Source organism: Electrona antarctica (genome assembly GCF_951216825.1).
Source record: "Electrona antarctica genome assembly, chromosome: 3".
Lineage (NCBI taxonomy): Eukaryota > Metazoa > Chordata > Actinopteri > Myctophiformes > Myctophidae > Electrona > Electrona antarctica.
In genome coordinates, this window is record NC_136808.1 from 15,109,930 (window position 1) to 15,127,918 (window position 17,989).

Consider the following 17,989-nt stretch of genomic DNA (forward strand, 5'->3'; position numbering starts at 1 on the left):
TACCACCTCATGTGATGTCAAATTGTGGCCATTGAGCCTATACACGTGTATGTGTGGGTGAATATACGGCGAAAATGAGTTTGAAAATCTGCTCTTTTTGTGAAAGATATTTGTTGTAGAGGGGGAAAAGGAGTGGGTCTTGTATAGACCGCTTAGTTGACTCCGGTCAAGTACAACTAAGTGTTTAACCGCATACATCTCTACCTTTCTACTTAAAGTTATACTTTGTAACATTTTTAAATTAAATTATATTTTGGATTAAGAAATAAGAATGTCACTGCCATATTTTATAGAATAACCATTCCAATCCACGTGTGACCACTTTTATGTGGCTGTGGGTGTCTGCCCCCTACAACTCACAGGACGTACTTTGGATCTGGAAATGTATTTATTTCATTCATATATTGGAGATGTATGACCAGCGAAGCCTGCAGCAAAAGAGCCACCAGAGGTTTTGCCAAAAATACACAAAGAAAAAACAACCACAAATGTACATTTTTTGATTTGAGTTATTTGTTCTGTTGTACTTTACTTACTTCAATTAAAGTCAGTGGTAAATATTATATTTTTGCCGTTGGTCCTCAGGCAGAGGCTCTAAGCCACTCTCACGTGACGTTAGTTAGCTTCACCTATATAAGTCTCTAAGTGCAAATTGTGCAATAGTGGATGTGAATCGACGTCACTATAGCAAAAGAATAGGAGATGCCGACTCGCAGTCAGTGTGGCACCGTGTTGAGGAGCAGCGCAGCGTGGGTTAAACGAGGTGGACAGCTGAGTCAGCACCTGCCCTGGCTCTGTGTGTGTTCACTGACATGGTGTTTATCCCTGGAGACAGAACACTGCCCCAGGCAACCAGCACCTTACACTGCCCTCCGCAAATCCACCCGCCTGGGCCCTGCCGAGAGTTCTCACGCTTCTCTCTCTCCCCCCTCTCTCTCTCTCTCTCCCTCTCTCTCTCTCTCTCTCTGTCTATAGGAGGAGGTGCTGGTAAGGTAACAGGGTGACACATCTTGGGTGCGTTCGGATATAGCGCACTGAGTGCACTGTGATATACAAACTAATATGTGAGTGCGCTTCCGGTGTGCATATCCGAACGCACCCCTTGTATCGGCTATACTGTAGGCCGGTTCGGTGCAGGCAGCTCACCTCAGCACCCCACTCTCAATTTACATTCAAAGCCTGTAGATCTACTGCAGACAGTGTGATTTGATTTGCAGTGTGCAACAGTCATATGAAGTAGGCCTATAAATAATATGAAGTATAAATCAGGCTTAGCCACCTTAAACAATAGATAGGCCTTTATTTGCGGCCTTTGTGTGTGTTGATGTGTGATAGTAGCTGATATTGTTGTTTTGCTGTCATCAGTGCTATGTGCTGTTTAATGGACTGCTGTGGAAAGGAATTTCCCCTTAGGGACAATAAAGTCTCAAGTCTAAAAGGTCATGGGTAACTTGACTTGTTATATGTACACACCTGCTTATTATGCAGGCATTAACGTTTATCTGCGTTTCTTTCTCCTTTCTCTTCTGGTGTCACTCTACCTATGGCCTATCCTCTCTCTTCTCAAGGAATACTACAAGATGATGGAGCACAGAAAAAATGAAAATACTTTCACCCACTTCTTTGCACCTGTAAACCTGTGATGTGACATGAAAGCTGATTCTGATCTGGACTTTGCCAATAATCAAAAAACATTTAATTTTCCCTTATCAATTGAAGGTGTTTTATTCATGAACTCTTTTCGCAGTTCTCTCTAGTCAGTCATTTTCCAGCTTTTAGTGTATGTTCACAAACTTTGTCCTACACAAACATTAAATTCCCATTGACAATGATTGGAAAATGTTACGTCATAGTCTCTGAGCAAATAGACATAGTGTCTATTTTACATGATGATGTACGATGATAAGAGCGCCCCTCACTTCACACGGGTGTGATTTTTGGACAACATGGAGCTTTGATTTGCAAGGTGATCCGAAACCTTGCCCAAATTTGGAGTCATATGTTATTGTGACCGAAGGTCGCATTTACTATGAAAATCCTCCGTCTCGCGTCCGTCACACCACCATATATGGTTGCCAATCCATAATGCCTTGTGACATCATGTGACATCATGGAGACCCTTAGATCTCCATATATGGATCTAACCTTGTGTCATCACGTGACATCATGGAGACCCTTAATGGGGGGTCAGATCCATTATGTTGATCTGACCCCTCATGCCAAAGTGCCAGCGCTCGCCCAGCAGTCTGCCGTCACCCAGGCGGATGCGTGCATGTGATATCACGGACTGGTCACATGAAGTTTAATGGTATGAACTACCACTTTCCCTATAGGGCAGCTAGAGTCTGGATGCTAAAAACCATTTGTTTTCTAAGCATTTTGGTTCGTAATATTGTTTATGTACTTATATTGTATTTATAGGTATTTTATTCACTGCTCTACTCTAATGCATTGTATTGTTGTTTTTGTTTCATTTTATTGTTGATCTATGTGATGCTCTTGTTTTATTTCATTTTATTTATTGTAGACCTTGTAACATTTGTTGTGAAAGGCGCTTTATTTTTATTTACCTTTCCTTACCTTACCTTACCTTACCAGATTCACATTGGAGCTATATATAGAGAATGTAGAATGTATTCCTACCCTGTTTACACTGTTTCTACACACACTGTGTACACTGTTTCTATGTGGATCCCAAGATTCACATTATTCCATTTTCTTAATAGAAAATGCATTCATTTGCGCTCAACATTAAATTAATCTGTGAGAATGCCTGCTTTAGTCTCATAAAACGGCCAGAAATACACTTTCTTGGTCTAAGTTCTGTCCATTTTTTTTTTTCCCCCCGTCTTGTGTTTATAGTCACTTTTGAATTCCTCCCCCATGGTTAGATACTATATATAGGCTCTCTAATTTCCCCTGTGCACCAAATCTCATTGTCGAAAATAGCAGACGTGCCGCAATGTGGCACGCACTGAACTTGTACATTGGCTATTTTCTCTGAAAGTTCACCCCCAGAATACAGACGCTAGGGCTCATGAGACAGAGAGTGAGAAGAGAGACAGACTCAAGTGACAGACAGAGAGCTTCGTCACTGTGGCTGCACTGATTCAGCTGTGTGCATGGCATGCTCAGGCTCGCTATAATGGCAGCATTGGGGCTACGCTGCTGCTCCAGGCCTCATCATGAATGCTGCAAACCTGCATTCCCACAAGAAAGCAAGGAGCCTCTGGCGTCCACATCGTCCTCTGTAACCCACTGAGGGACAAGACACCAACACCAACACACATGAACGCACAGAGAAAGACAGGCAGACAGATACACAAATAAAAACAGGCGAGAGAGGGAGAAGGAAGGAGAGAGAGACAGAGAGAGAGAGAGAGAGAGACCATCACACACATGAGTTGACTGCATGCACGCAAGCAGAAAACCGACAGAGATAAATTCATGTTTATTGCTGGGTGCAGGGAGGGCGGGGGGAGGGAGGAGGGGTGGTGTCTTGCCTGTACCTGTACACTGGTTCCCAAAACAGTGATGCCAATCGGCTCACGTACTATTTGGGCAGAGTTAGTGCATTTCGATGGATTTATAAAAATGTTTTAGTCAAATCTACAGGCCAATTTGATTCAATGAGTACTGCAGAGTTAAATGAATACTTCCTGCTCATTCTACAGTGTGTTATAGGAGATGGTCCCTGGTCCCCACAGGCCCCATGCATGCAGAGGGACAGCTAGGACAGGGCGGAGCGCGTGGTCAACGGCGGATGTGTGTTTGTAGGAGCTGCAGAACGAACGGCAGCAGAGCAGAGCTGACAGGTATGTATGTAGTATTGGAATGTGCTTCTTCTCAGCCACACCTGCTATACCAACACGCCCCGCCAACCCCGGCCTCTGTCATCCCACTGGCTGATCACCCCATGACTGACAGCCAGGAGTACTATTTGGCTCCTGGCCCACAGAAGCCCCGGGGGCAGGTATGGCGAGTATAGAATCTGAACCAATGGCTGCCCGGGGAACGCTCAGAGCCAGGCGGGGCTGCGGTGAAATAAAACTCATCCAAATGGGGTGTGTCTCAAAAGTTTGTCGGCAGTCAAACGGTGAAGGGCCTCTGCTGACGCCGGTGCCTATTCGGCCTCCAGACGATCAGCGGACCACATGAGGGATCTGAGCTGTTTTCACCTCAGAGTCTAGGACATCAGAGCATGGAAGACATGGTAGAAAGCAACCAACAAGGACTTATTCTCCACAACAGCACCTCTGCAGTGGTTCCTGGCTCGCTGGTGGAAGTGAAGCCACAGGTCTCATCAGCTCCTACAACAGACCCATCGGTTGATTTAGGACCACAAGTCGGTGGCTCCATGGACGGTGGCTACAACGGGGACATCAGGACCAGATCTGAGTGACTAGAAGAAAAACACTTTCCTCCACATAAAAGAATAGTTTTGTTAACAAATGCAGGACTATGGCTAGAGATGTATTTTACTGTGTGGTGGAACTGTGGTCGCTCACATCTCCTTATCACTTTTCCAGCCCAGCTATCGATTGCGTATCCGTTGGACGGAGAACTGATAAGGGCATGTGTCTGACATTAACTACAGTACAGGTACTGAAGAAACAAACATCAGACATTCAGAGACAAGGTTCTGGGGTTGTTACGCTCTAATGGTACATTATACCATTAAGCCAAAAATGCGGATCACAAATAGCTGCTCTGCAACCTCACAACACATGTGATGCATTGTGAAGCTTGCAGAGTGGATATTTTCAGCTCAGTTAATCAGTCGTTGGTTGAGTTATTTGCATTAACACTTTGCATGTTTGTTTATTTTCTTCTTTTTTTTGGCTTTGTCTGCCTTTATTGATAGATTGAAAGTAATCTGACAGGAAATGGGGTGGAAGACACGCGGCAAAGGCCGTCGGGATCGGGAGTCGAACCCTCGGCACGCTGTCAGGCTGGCTCAGCAGCCTAGGTGCCCAGACGGTTGAGCTAACCTTCCAGGCCATGTTTGTTTATTTTCAACGTAACGTGATAAATCTATTAGACCAATGACTGAAAGTACAGTATAATATTGGGAATTACAGGTAATTATAGTAGAATTATAGTTAATTTGTGTGAAATGTTTAAAAATGACTTCAGTTTTAGTCACAATTATTACATAATCGCCTGAGCACAATTAATTGAGCTAATCGTTGAAAAATCGTTTTCCAGTCAGCTGAATAAAAAACAGCTGGATGAAATTAACATGACATCGTTGTCCACGGCACACTGTTTCTGTTTTAACATGGACCCCTCTATTCTGGGTATTTATCACAAACATACTTAGAAAATATTCATACATTTTCAAATAATTTCAAAATTAGCGAAAAGCTCACAATACATCACAATGCAACTTGTAGATCTGCTAATTATGTTTTGGTCCGCTTTGGCCATGGTACAGTACTTTGATAATTGGTATAGGCTGCTGGTCATTGTCAGTCATTTCTTTGTAGTTATTTGTCATATCTGCTCTGTGCAATTTTCTGTTTACAAAGCTTCCAAGTCAAGCGGTAATGTAATTCTTACTGCTCCAATGTTGAATGCCATAAAACATATTTAGTCATTAATCACAATTATTTGTATGACAATGAATTACAATAGTTCATACACATTTTATTATAATCTGACATATGCTGGGATGGGAGAACAAATGTTTCTTCATGTTGCAAAAGATGATCAAAATGATGTTTCACTCTTGTTTTATACTTACGGTATTCTACTAGCCTACAACTCAGATGCAAATGCTATAATATTTGGATTATGACCACTTTTATACTATTTATTTTACATAACAATGTGATGTGTTGTGAGCTTGTAGATCAGCTATGTTTGAAATATCTTGACATTATAAACTTTTGAAAAAACTTGTGAAGACAATTCTGCATAATGAGTTTGTTTTTTGTTACTTTTGGCACTTTAAGTGTAGTAAAATGTTTCTTTTGTTTTACTTGTATTTCTACATTGTGTTGTTTCTATACTTTTACTTAAGTGAAAAATCTAAGTCAATCTTACTATTTCCAATTTTCTATACTTTTAATTCTTCTCCACTACACCTAAGGGACAAATATACTTTTTACATCACTACAAATATTTTAAAACTTTAGTTACTAGTTACTTTGCAGATTTTGATAATTGCTACAAAACATACTTTTTTTTAAAAAGATTTGTTTTTGGCTTTTCTATTGATAGTTTCAAGTGAAGACTGACAGGAAAGAGGAGGGGAGAGACATGCAGCAACGGTTGTCATGAACGGACTCGAACACGTGACGTGCTGTCAGGCCAGAGCCTATATGCGCCTGGACCACTAGGCCAGCGGGTGCCCCTATACGAAACATACATTAACCACTTCAGCTGGCTATTTTCAAAAGATTTTTTAATACATTTTAGACATAACTTGTGAAACTGAACATTCTGTATAATGAGTATAAATTTACTTTTGGTACTTTAATTATTTTGATACCAAAATCTTTGACTTTTTCTTGTAACAGTGTATCTACATTGCAGTATTGACAAAAAAAAGTAGTTTTTCCACCACTGTTAAAACCTGACAGTCTGTGTGCATGATTCAAACGCTAAATCAGGTAAGTTATCTCCATAATCGTCTTTGTCGGGTGGAAACCTCATATGTTCAAAACAGTTACAGTTAGGCTACTTTTCAGGATTCAAATAAAAAAATAGCTTCCCACTGCGTTTCGAGCTTGTAGATCTGCTACTTTTGATATTTCGGAAAAACACAAAAAAGTAAAATATATGGAGATAATTAAGTAATATGTTGATGGGTGTAAACCAGTGGTGGAAGAAGTAACAATGAAGAAATACTACTCTGTTACAAGTGCAGTATTTGCCTTAGAGTAGTGGAGTAGAACTATAAAATATTGAAGAAATCTCAGACTTAAAGGGATATTTCACAGCTGGAAGAAACTGCAGTCCCTCAATTTTAATAGTATTTGTAGTAGATAACAGTATAGCACAATTTGAAATTTGCACCCAGCCAGAAAAAAATCTGCATGTGTCTGCATGTGTGTTTGACTAGTGTTTGACTGGATTGCTGAATTCCTACAATGCCCATAATGCTTTAGTGCACTTCCCCTCCTTGTGGAGAGGGGGGAGGCTGCATGGAGGTGTGACTTTGTAGTCCAGGAAGGACGTGAGACCACATTTTCATGACAGGTTTTGATCATGAACATGAACATATTACACACATAGAAAACCCAGGAAAGTGTTTCTTGTGTCCTAAATATCATTAAAATAAGCTCTGGTTGCAAAAGGGGTGAAGTGGCCCTTTAAGTACTTGAGTAAATGTATTTGGTTACTTTCCACCACTGGTGTCAACATAATGCCATCATGCATTTATTTGTCAGCCACAGATGACTACAGTATGGCATTTCTGATTCTGTAATTACAGCTCAACACCACTGACCATAATGTACAAGAATGTGCTTGTTGCTGGAATCAAGAATCCGAACACAAATCTGCCCATGAATGGTAACGAATGTGTGAAAAAGAGAATTCTGAAATAAAAAGACCCTGATATCATCGCTGTCATGTGGAAATCTCTTGTCAAAAACTGTAACTTTTCTACAAATATGGAAAAAGGAACCTGTGTTCTAATGGATCCAATGTAAATTATTTAGTCTCAAGCTCTCGTTAATAATTTTCATTGGTAAAATATTACACTTAACCGTAATAGCAAAAAACAGCCGATCTACAAATCGGCTATTTTTGCTACTTTTGTGTGACACTATGACGAAGTAGGTCATCAATTTTAAAAACAAAACCTAAAAAGTTGAAATACTGTATGGAGTTATGAGGTTTCTGCCTGACATCAACGACATATAAACATGAATTGATTCATGTCGACCTAGAAGAGAATTCATTAACATTAACAAAAATCACACCCGTGTGAACTGAGTGGTGTAAGGTCTTATATAGACTGATCAGCTGTGGTCTGACGTAATGTCTGACATAATGAAATCACACCCGTGTGAACTGGGTGACCATAGCAACCATGCTCATTGTTTGGTACGAACAGACAGACACGTAAACTAACAAAGCCAGTTGTAGGAGTGGTTTACACCACTCAATTACACCACTCAAAAAACATTAACACCAAAACATCTTCAACTTTCTATAGCATTTCACTTTGCATTGCCATATCTACTGGCCATGGACTTCAGATCAGAAAGATCTTTCTAAGACTAGATAGATTTGTTTTTCTTACCTGGTTATCCTCCTCCTATATTAAAATTGCCTAGGGTGGATGGACGGTGGACGGTGGACAGTCACAATTGTAACATCCATTTGCGAGGCGCAACGATCCATGACACACACACACTGTTCAGGCAGGGGGTCTGCCATCAGAAGAGGCACACCAGGGCCAACGTCAGGGCAGGGCCACAGGAGGGCCACAGGCACCCTGTGCTCCCCCATGGGTCTGCCATGAGAATAGTCACACCAAAAAGACTTGTGGGTTTGTGTGATGAGCATCACCTACAGATTAATGCACATTAATGCACATGAACTGGAGATTGTGGTGGATCTCAAATCAATTTTGAATCACATACTGATTGACATACTGTACATGGCAGGAAAAAAGTACAAAGACATGCACATCCAACCCAAACTTGATGACATAAAGCAGGCCACAGAATACAAATATATTTTGACAATGAACTTTTTTGGTTAATGTTCCCCTCAAAATATGGATGCTAGGGTTCAAGTCATTGTATAATGTAAAATAATTCACGCCCGTGTGAAGTGAGGCGCGCTAATATATTAAAGTCTAACTCATGTTGATTAGATCAGAGGTCGGCAACCTTTTTGACATGAAGTGGCATGTTTTCATTTTCTTGATAATCAGTGTGCCGTATCAACATAAAGTTTAATTATGTCACCACATAAAAATGTAATATTTCCATCTGATTTTGATTGTCCATAGGCTGTACACACTTTTTATGTGGCCTATTTTCTTTCACACAGACTCAGAGCCCAGAGTTTGACTGAATGTAGAATTATGTGCAGGGTGTAATTTATATATAGATGTGAGGGGACTTCATTTCACAGACTAAACTTTTTGGAATACTTCTTAACATTACAATAAAAGATCTCTCTCACACACTTATGCCAGTGTGCCAGTGACCACCCTCCCCTGTGCCAATGTTGGCACCCGTGCCTGAGGTTGCCTACCCCATTAGATGATGTAATGATGTAAAACAAACGGTGCAAACACAAACATTAAACGCCATTAACAATACAGAGACAATATGACGTAAATGGCACATTATGACGTACATTTTCCCTTCATTGTCAATGGCGTTTATAAAACAAACATTGAACTAAAGACAAACATTAAACCTGTGTATAGGAGCTTAGGAGGGGCTAGCGGCCCTCAAAAATAAAAGGTTCCTATCACACAAAGATTTGTCAGTAACTCTGGTTTTTAACGTTGGCAGTAACTCTGAGGCCCCTTTAGAGGTCCCGGACCCATGCGCTATGCTAATTAATGACTCATTAAGCATGTGTCATTAGTGTTCGAACAGAATGTTCGGATTCTTGCATATATATATATATAATTCATATCAATATATGGAATGAATTATGTACTGGCCATATGGAGCGTGTATTGAGTGTACAGGGTTTGATGAGGTCAGATCAACATATGGAATGTCAGCTCCATATCTGGAGATTTACTGTAAGGGTGGCAGCGGTGGCAGTGTCTTGAGTGTAGGCTACAGGGTTTGATGAGGGCCCAGGTTTCGGGTTTGATGATGTCAGAATGACATATGGAGCGTGTGATGTCACGAGGCGTGATGGACTGGCAACCATATATGGAGATCTAAGGGTCTCCATGATGTCACGTGGTGTCACGAGGCATGACCATGGAGGTGTGATGTTATGAGGTGTGACCATATATGGAGGCGTGATATGGCCATATATATGGGGAAGGGCACCTGTCGATGTCAATACTGCCACCATCTGGCAGAGTCAGGTTAGCGTGTACGCCCATACATTGATAAAATCACACCTGTGTGAAGTGAGGGGCGCTCTTATCATCATACAGTCCAATAATTAAATGGCAGAGGTTGGACAAAATTGGATTATTTTGTTTCTCACCTGATTCTGACAGGACATTAGGTCTACTAGCCAGGCTATCAAAATCTATCATTCAAGCATTAGTTTTGCACAAAAATCACTCCTAAAAACGGCCATAGCCGTCATCACAAATGTGATGAGGTCAGCACATTTTGGGGACATTTGGGCAAGTGGCTATGGCCAAATTTAGTCCAAGGAGTGTTTTTTGTGCAACACTAGTGCTTGGAATGGATTCAGAATAATGAAAAACCCCTAGTTTGACACGTCACATGATACTTAAAGCATAATGACATTTAGAAAATATTGCTTTATAATAGGTTATCAATAGGGCCATCTTGGATTAAGGCAAATTTAGGGTATTAGCAGTGAGCAGATTACGGTAGATTTTTTATCCTGGCTAGTAGACCTAATGTCCTGTTTGTGTTTACTTTACACACACACTAAAAGCTGGACATAGGAGAGGCTAGGGCCCCTCAAAAAACGACCTTAAATTCACATCTCAACAAAGTTTACAAAGGCTGCCGAGTGTCAAACCAGTGTGAATCAACATAGGAACGAGTCTGGATGCATATCAAGAGTCCAATGTGTGACCTGCTAACTCCTGTATTGTAGGTGTTAAGTGACGTATACTGTACACGTGACGTCATTAAAATAGAATCCCCAAAGAAAAGATCACCAATACAACACTGCTGATTGACCATGCTTGGTGTGACATTTGTGCTCCCTTGACAATATATAAGTACTGTCACTTATGTTGCACTATTGCACTTAAATCTACCATTGGTGTTTCCAATTTGAACATCGAAACACCAGCAGAACCACAAGGTTCAAAAAATACGCTTGAGAGTTTTAATTTAACGTATTTATTGAATAGTCATCACTGCAAACATGGATGATAAGGACAGACTGAATGATACACGCCTGAAGAATTTCAAGAACAAGGGTCGTGATTTAGACTCTATGAGAAGACAGAGGACTGAAGTGGCAGTGGAACTCCGCAAGAACAAACGAGAGGAACACCTTCTCAAAAGGAGGAATGTGTCCGAAGATATCTCTGACGACTCGGATGCTGATGATGGAGACTGGAGATCGCAAAACATCTCTCTTGAAGAAATAGTAAGGAATTCTACCAGTGAACACCTGGAAGTGCAGCAGAGTGCTGTTCAAGCTGCCAGGAGGTTGCTGTCTGGTGCCCATAACCCCCCCATAGATGACCTGATCAATGCTGGCTTCCTTCCCATTCTGGTTCACTGCCTTGGGAAAGATGACTGCCCCTCTCTCCAGCACGAGGCAGCCTGGGCTCTGACCAACATAGCGGCAGGGACCTCAGAACAGACCCAAGCTGTGGTCCGGTCCAACGCCATGCCGCTGCTGTTGAGGCTGCTCCAGTCCCCTCACCAGAATGTGTGTGAGCAGGCTGTGTGGGCCCTGGGCAACATCGCCGGCGACGGCCCCCAGTGCAGAGACTATGTGTTCAGCTTGGGTGTCGTAAAGCCCCTGCTGTCGCTCATTGGTCCCTCTATTTCCATTGCGTGTCTTCGCCAAGTCACCTGGATGCTGCTCAACCTCTGCCGCCACAAGGACCCTTCACCGTCAATGGAGGCTGTTCAGGAGATCCTGCCGGCTCTCTGCTTCCTGATCCAGCACACCGATGTCAGCATCCTGGCGGACACTGTGTGGGCTCTCTCCTTTCTGGCAGATGCTGGAGACGAGCACGTCCAGATGGTCATTGACTCCGGTATCATACCTCGCCTTGTTCCGCTGTTGAGTCACCACGAGGTCAAGGTCCAGACGGCTGCACAGAGAGCTGTGGGGAACATAGTGACCGGTACAGATGAACAGACCCAGGTCGTCCTGGACTGCAACGCTCTCAGCCACTTCCCCTCTCTCCTCACACACCCCAAGGGGAACATTAACAAGGAAGCAGTCTGGTTCCTCTCTAACATCACGGCAGGGAACCGGCAGCAGGTGCAGGCGGTCATCGATGCCAGTCTCGTGCCCATGATCATCCATCTGCTCGACAAGGGAGACTTTCCTACACAGAAGGAAGCAGCGTGGGCTATCAGCAACCTGTCAATAAGCGGGAGGAAAGACCAGGTGACGCACCTCATCGAGAAGAACGTGGTCCCTCCGTTCTGCAACCTGCTGACGCTGAAGGACACCCAGGTGCTGCACGTGGTCCTGGACGGCCTCCTTAACATCCTCTGGAAGGCTGATGACCAGGTTGAAACCGTTGTACGTCTCATCGAGGAGTGTGGTGGTTTGGAGAAGATGGAACAGCTGCAGAGTCATGAAAATGAGGACGTCTGTAGACTGGCCAATGAAATTATCGACAAGTTCTTCGTGCAATCAGACTTAATATTTGATGCTGCCTCGAATCTCCCCGTAGATGTCTTCTTCGGTTGAGCCACAGCTGTCCTCACAGTCTAACCACCTGTTTTTTTGTTTTCATATGCCTGTATTGGCTTTTATTTGTTTGTGTCAACAGAACCTAGAGACCTGGCTGTTATTTGAATACAGACCACTATTAGAGGAAATACGGGACTTAAAAACTTCTTAAAGGAGTTAAAACACTAACACTGTGACCTAGAGCTCAATTGGCTCATGGTCTTTCATTTGAGCTGTGTGGTAGTGCGTTTCAGAACGTGTCATGTGGACAGAATGAGTGTGCAAACACTGGTGTTACTTTTAGTTTCAGGGGTTCTCAAACGTTTCCATACAAAGGTCCCTGGTCAAAGGACCCCCAAATAGTCCTAGCTTATAGCTGTGACCTTTATTGTGAAATGGCTTATAAAAAGAAAAGGCATATATATAATCAATACATTAAAAAAATAACATTAAGGGTTGGGCAACAGATAAGGACAGCGTATCATTTTCAGAACAATATTACTTTCTTTTTTACATATAATTTTATGGAAATTTTTTCTAAAAAAGGTGATGGGTAGCAATGGATCAGTTCGAACTGCAGAGTAATGGCATCACGATTGGAAGAAGTTGCTAGTTGTACATATTTACTGTACTATGTATGATATTAAATATAAATGAAATATTAAAATGAATGTTAAATGCATCACATTCAACTTGCAATGTACTGGAAATCTTTTACTTTTTAGCAAAAAAAAAAAAAAGAACCAATGAATCCAATGTAGTAGAATGGTATTGGAGATTTTGAGTGTACGATAGCTTTAAGACTTTTCCAAGTGTAAAAAGTCTCTTAATTAGTGGGCAGTTAGTGTAGAACATGTGTCTGACTCACCACTTCCCAAGCCAAACCAAATGACATGATGATGTTATGATGACCAGATCACAGGGGATGATTTTTATGTCATCACCAGGACATCATGGCCTTTTTTGTTTTTTTGTTGACAGCCATTGTGGGTGATGAGAACGGCAGCCATGTTGCAATCACAACGTTGCTCTCATCACCCACAATGGCTGTCAAACAAAAAAAGGCCATGATGTCCTGATGGTGACGGGAGGCAGACTTTTGTTCGACGTACATATCATTGGTCCGACCGGATTAAGGTTGGTGAGGGATGCGTTAAAACGACCGGATTAAGGTTGGTGAGGGATGAATTAAGGTTGGTGACTGGATTAAGGTTGGTGAGGGATGTGTTAAAACGACCGGATTAAGGTTGGTGAGGGATGATGTCATTTGGTCATGTATTGGGGGACATAAGCAGAGAGAGGGTGGTCTCTGTCACAGGGCAGCCTGTGCCCTATACACAAACAATGAGTGGGAACATTGCATGAACTTGACTACACCTGCTTAATTTTTAATCAGCCGGCTTGGAAGTGGCGGGTCAAGTTGTACATTGTATGTTCTATTATTGATACAGTGAAATGCATTGCTGAAGTAGGCATATACTACTTACTACTCATGGTTTAAAATGTATTTATTGATTAAGTTGAATTGATGAGTGTGAGTCACCCAGAGTAATCTAGTAAGAGAGTAATGACTCTCCCGTTGACTCTCATTGTAACAATGGATTGCGGAAGTGCTCATTCTATCTCAATGGAATAGTTCCAGCCATAGGAGCAATGTTTGGAACTATCGCCCATAGGCACCCGCTTTGCGGCGAGATCAAAGCGTGTCACCACTCTCTTACTAGATTACTCTGGAGTCACCTCTCCCCTCTGCAGTGGCATTGATTGGGAAGGTGCCAAGTGCTGCAGAGGAAGAGGGGTGTTTGATTCAAGAGAAATCTTATTTAAAAATAAACTATAGTTGGTGTATGAATGGGTGTCCGGAATTTCATGTTTAAGTTAATGGTAAAACCTTCAGTAATGGGGTGTTAACTCATTGGCCTTTTGTTTGCTTATGGTGACTGGTGAGTCCCAAGGAGTGAGTTCTGTAACCAGCGGCCTGAGTCATTCATGCAGTTCCAGAGGAAGGACAAGGAGAGATGGAAGTTCAGCGATCTCAACCAACAGCTCGGCCAGCTCCAAGGACATTGATGCAGCCAGGGCACAGCCAAGGGTGCCTGCTGGGGCATAGCAATAGCAGCCTGTCGGTGGCAGCGACGGATCGGCGGCAGCAGCAAGTTCCCGTTCTGCAGCGGCACTGGTGCCAGTGGAGGAGCCAAAGCGGGTGGGTTGAAAGACTTGGACACAAATGCCAGAATATAGTACTGGTTCCTTAATGCGGCCTTCCACCTCTGTGTCCAGTACAGTCAAGGGTCAGAACTATTCAGCAGACTTCTTTACAGGACGCCACAGCTAGGGGGCGTCTTCTGAAGGAGGGGAAATGTCACAGGGCAGCCCGTGCCCTATACACAAACAATGAGTGGGGACGTTGCATAAACTTGACTACACCTGCTTGCAATTAATTATAAATCAGCCAGCTTGGAAGTGTAAATTGTATGTTCTATTATTGATACTGTGAAAATCATTGCTGAAGTATACTACTACTCATGGGTTTAAATGTATTTATTGATCTGAAGTTGAAGTGATTGTGAGTCACCTCTCCCCATCTGCAGTGGCATTCCTACAGAGGAGGAGGGGTGTTTGATTCAAGATAAATCATATTTAACATGATGGACGCCAGATCGCCTCACAGGGTTAAGATTTAACCCCGGAGGTCGCCAAACCCGTCAGATGACGTGTAGTAAGGGTTATATTAGTACCATGCAGCCGAAGCTCAACACTAACCTTCCGTGCTGCCCAGGCTGCTAGACAGCGCCCATGTTCTTCCCATCGTGAGGAACAATAGCTCATTGGAGTATCTATATAATGACTCTACTCGTTGTATTGGGCTGTATTGACGGTAATAGAATGGTGCCTATATAGGGGATATTGCTGGCTCCCTGCGGTCATTTCAAATGGCCAGCAGGAGGCGCTGAAAGTGTTACAAATCACACCTGTGTGAAGTGAGGGGCGCTAATATATTAAAGTCTAACTCATGTTGTTTAGGTGATGTACAGTAAATGGTGATGTAAAACAAATGGTGCAAACACAAACATTAAACGCCATTAACAATAAAGAGACAATAGGAAGGGCTAGCGCCCCTCAAAAATAAACTATAGTTGGTGTATGAATGGGCGTCCGAACTTTCATGTTTAAGTTAATGGTAAAACCTTCAGTAATGGTGTGTTAATTCATTGGCCTTTTGTTTGCTTGTGGTGAGTTAATTGAATTGCCAAGTTAATTGAATTGCCAATTGCTGAGATGAGGTTTGGTATGTCTCACTTGTGTTGGTTAGACGGTGACCTTGGTTGACACACAGGTAACAGCCTAAGTGAGAGCTGCCAGGGCCCTTTGGAAAGTGATGGTACCGTATGGCCTGTTGCAGCTTCTTGTTGGTTTAGGTGTTGTTCCTTGGTGTAGTCTTCAAGTGTGTTTATGTTTGTACAACTGTTATTTTGTCCAATTAAGTCTTGTTTTTCGTCTGTCTCTGCCGAGGCTGCACTTTATTATACTCTACACTGGACTGGAAAGGTGAATAAAAACCCTAAAAGATTCTTGGACTCTCTGATTGTCTTTTTAACATCAGTCTCTACTCCTGAACATATGTTGAACGCTAACACAACTACATTTCACTAGTAGAGTAGTAGAGATAACACCTGCTCAAGTTAAACAGCATTTATTGAACATTAAATCCAATTGGAGCTCAAAGTAGGGAGAGACTCAGGGTGGTGGTGTAGTTTCAGAACCGACGATCACTGTTTCTCTACTCGGGTCGCCTCTGCTCCTACTGGAGAGTGTTGGAGCAGAGCCTTGCTGGGTTGAAAAGAATAAATCCCTCAGCTTCACATGTCCTAAGCACACAGAACGTTTTAGAGTTGGAACGGAGTGGCCTACTGCACATCGAACTGGGGGTCCGTGAAATTAAAATCACACCCGTGTGAACTGAGTGGTGTAATATAGCCTGTCTGACGTAATGAAATCATGTCTGACGTAATGAAATCACACCCGGGTGAACAGGGTGAACATAGCAACCATGCTCATTTTTTCTGCACTAACAAAGCCAGTTGTAGGAGTGGTTTACACCACTCAAAAAATGTTGGGAACTTTCTATATTTGGTGAGTTTGTATAACTGTTTGAGCTATCGGATGTTGTGTTTGAGAGAATGGTTCTCTCAATCCGTAGTGCTCTGCATATGGATGTGGCCTACAAAAATGATTACTCATTACTGGGGTGCCAAGGCCAAGGCCATTATGCTAATCTTGCAAACTGCTGGACAGATCTGCGTCACTTTTCATGCATTCCACCAGTAGGCCAAGCCAAGGAAGACACTCCATGTGTGTTTCATCATGACACAAGTCACCGTTGTATCCATGTAGGCTAAATTTGGGCCATTTAGCATTTTCTTCAAAACACAAAATGTTTGCTACCACTTCGTCCTCCAAAAAAAATCTAACAATGGAATATGGACCTCGGGATTCATGTCATCTGTAATGTGTCTATGATGTATGATTTCATATTTGGGCAGGGCTTCAGCACGATCTGACCACCATTCACTTCTATTTACCGTAATAATTTAAAACAACAAAGCATGTGGGGAAAAAATAAATGTGGTACTGATTGGTCCAGCAGTTTGCAAGATTGGCCCCAAACAAACACACATGCACACACCCGCACACACCCGCACACACCCACACCTTTAAAATACTGACAAATCAAAATGTCTCTATTCAAAATTCAAGATTGAAAAAACTGTTCTTTCCACAAAGTGTTGATTTGACAGCAGATAATATATATTGAACAGTTATTTTGCAAATAAATAAAAATGAAAGAAAATATTCCAGGTAGATATTATTGGACTTCAATGAGGGGGGAAATAAAAATAAATAAAAACTTCCAAAGGTCTTGGAAGTCAGACATGATGATGACTGTGTTCCACATCGTTCATATCATCGCTATCGGGTGGAAACCTTGTATGTCCAAAACTGTTACTTTGCAGGAAATGGGAAAAAATAACCTGTGTTCCAAATGGATCTGATGTAGTTATTATTTAGTAATGACAAGCTCCTTGTTAACACTTTTCCTTGGTTACAGTAAATATTTATAAAACCCAGACAGAATTTCACTATAAAATGTTCCTAAAATAGCAGATCTACAAGCTCACAACGCATCATGATGTCGTGCTTGTAGATCTACTATTTCCATGACATTCTTGTATGACAAAGCAGGTCATTAATTACGAAAAAATACATAAAAAGTTTAAATGCAGAGATACGAGGTGTCTACCCGACAGTGATAATATTCCGAAATTTAAACTGCACAGCACTCACTGGTGCATAATGTAATGGTAGCGGAGAAACAGGGGGAAATCAGTGCTTTGTGGTCACAGTCCATCATGTCTGTCATAGTGGATTAGTTCTGTTTTGGTTACTAAGTCCATGAACAGAGAAAGTGTCC

General features: G+C 42.2%; 1 protein-coding gene across 1 annotated transcript; it reads left to right on the plus strand.

Annotated features, from left to right (window-relative positions):
• Positions 1 to 11,016: 11,016 nt before the first annotated feature.
• On the plus strand, positions 11,017 to 12,534 carry LOC306919662 (importin subunit alpha-3-like; the record flags this gene model as incomplete). The annotated part of the gene is made up of 1 exon (XM_079496217.1): positions 11,017 to 12,534. The coding sequence occupies one exon, from the start codon at positions 11,017 to 11,019 to the stop codon at positions 12,532 to 12,534; it is 1,518 nt and encodes a 505-aa protein (XP_079352343.1).
• Positions 12,535 to 17,989: the final 5,455 nt, after the last annotated feature.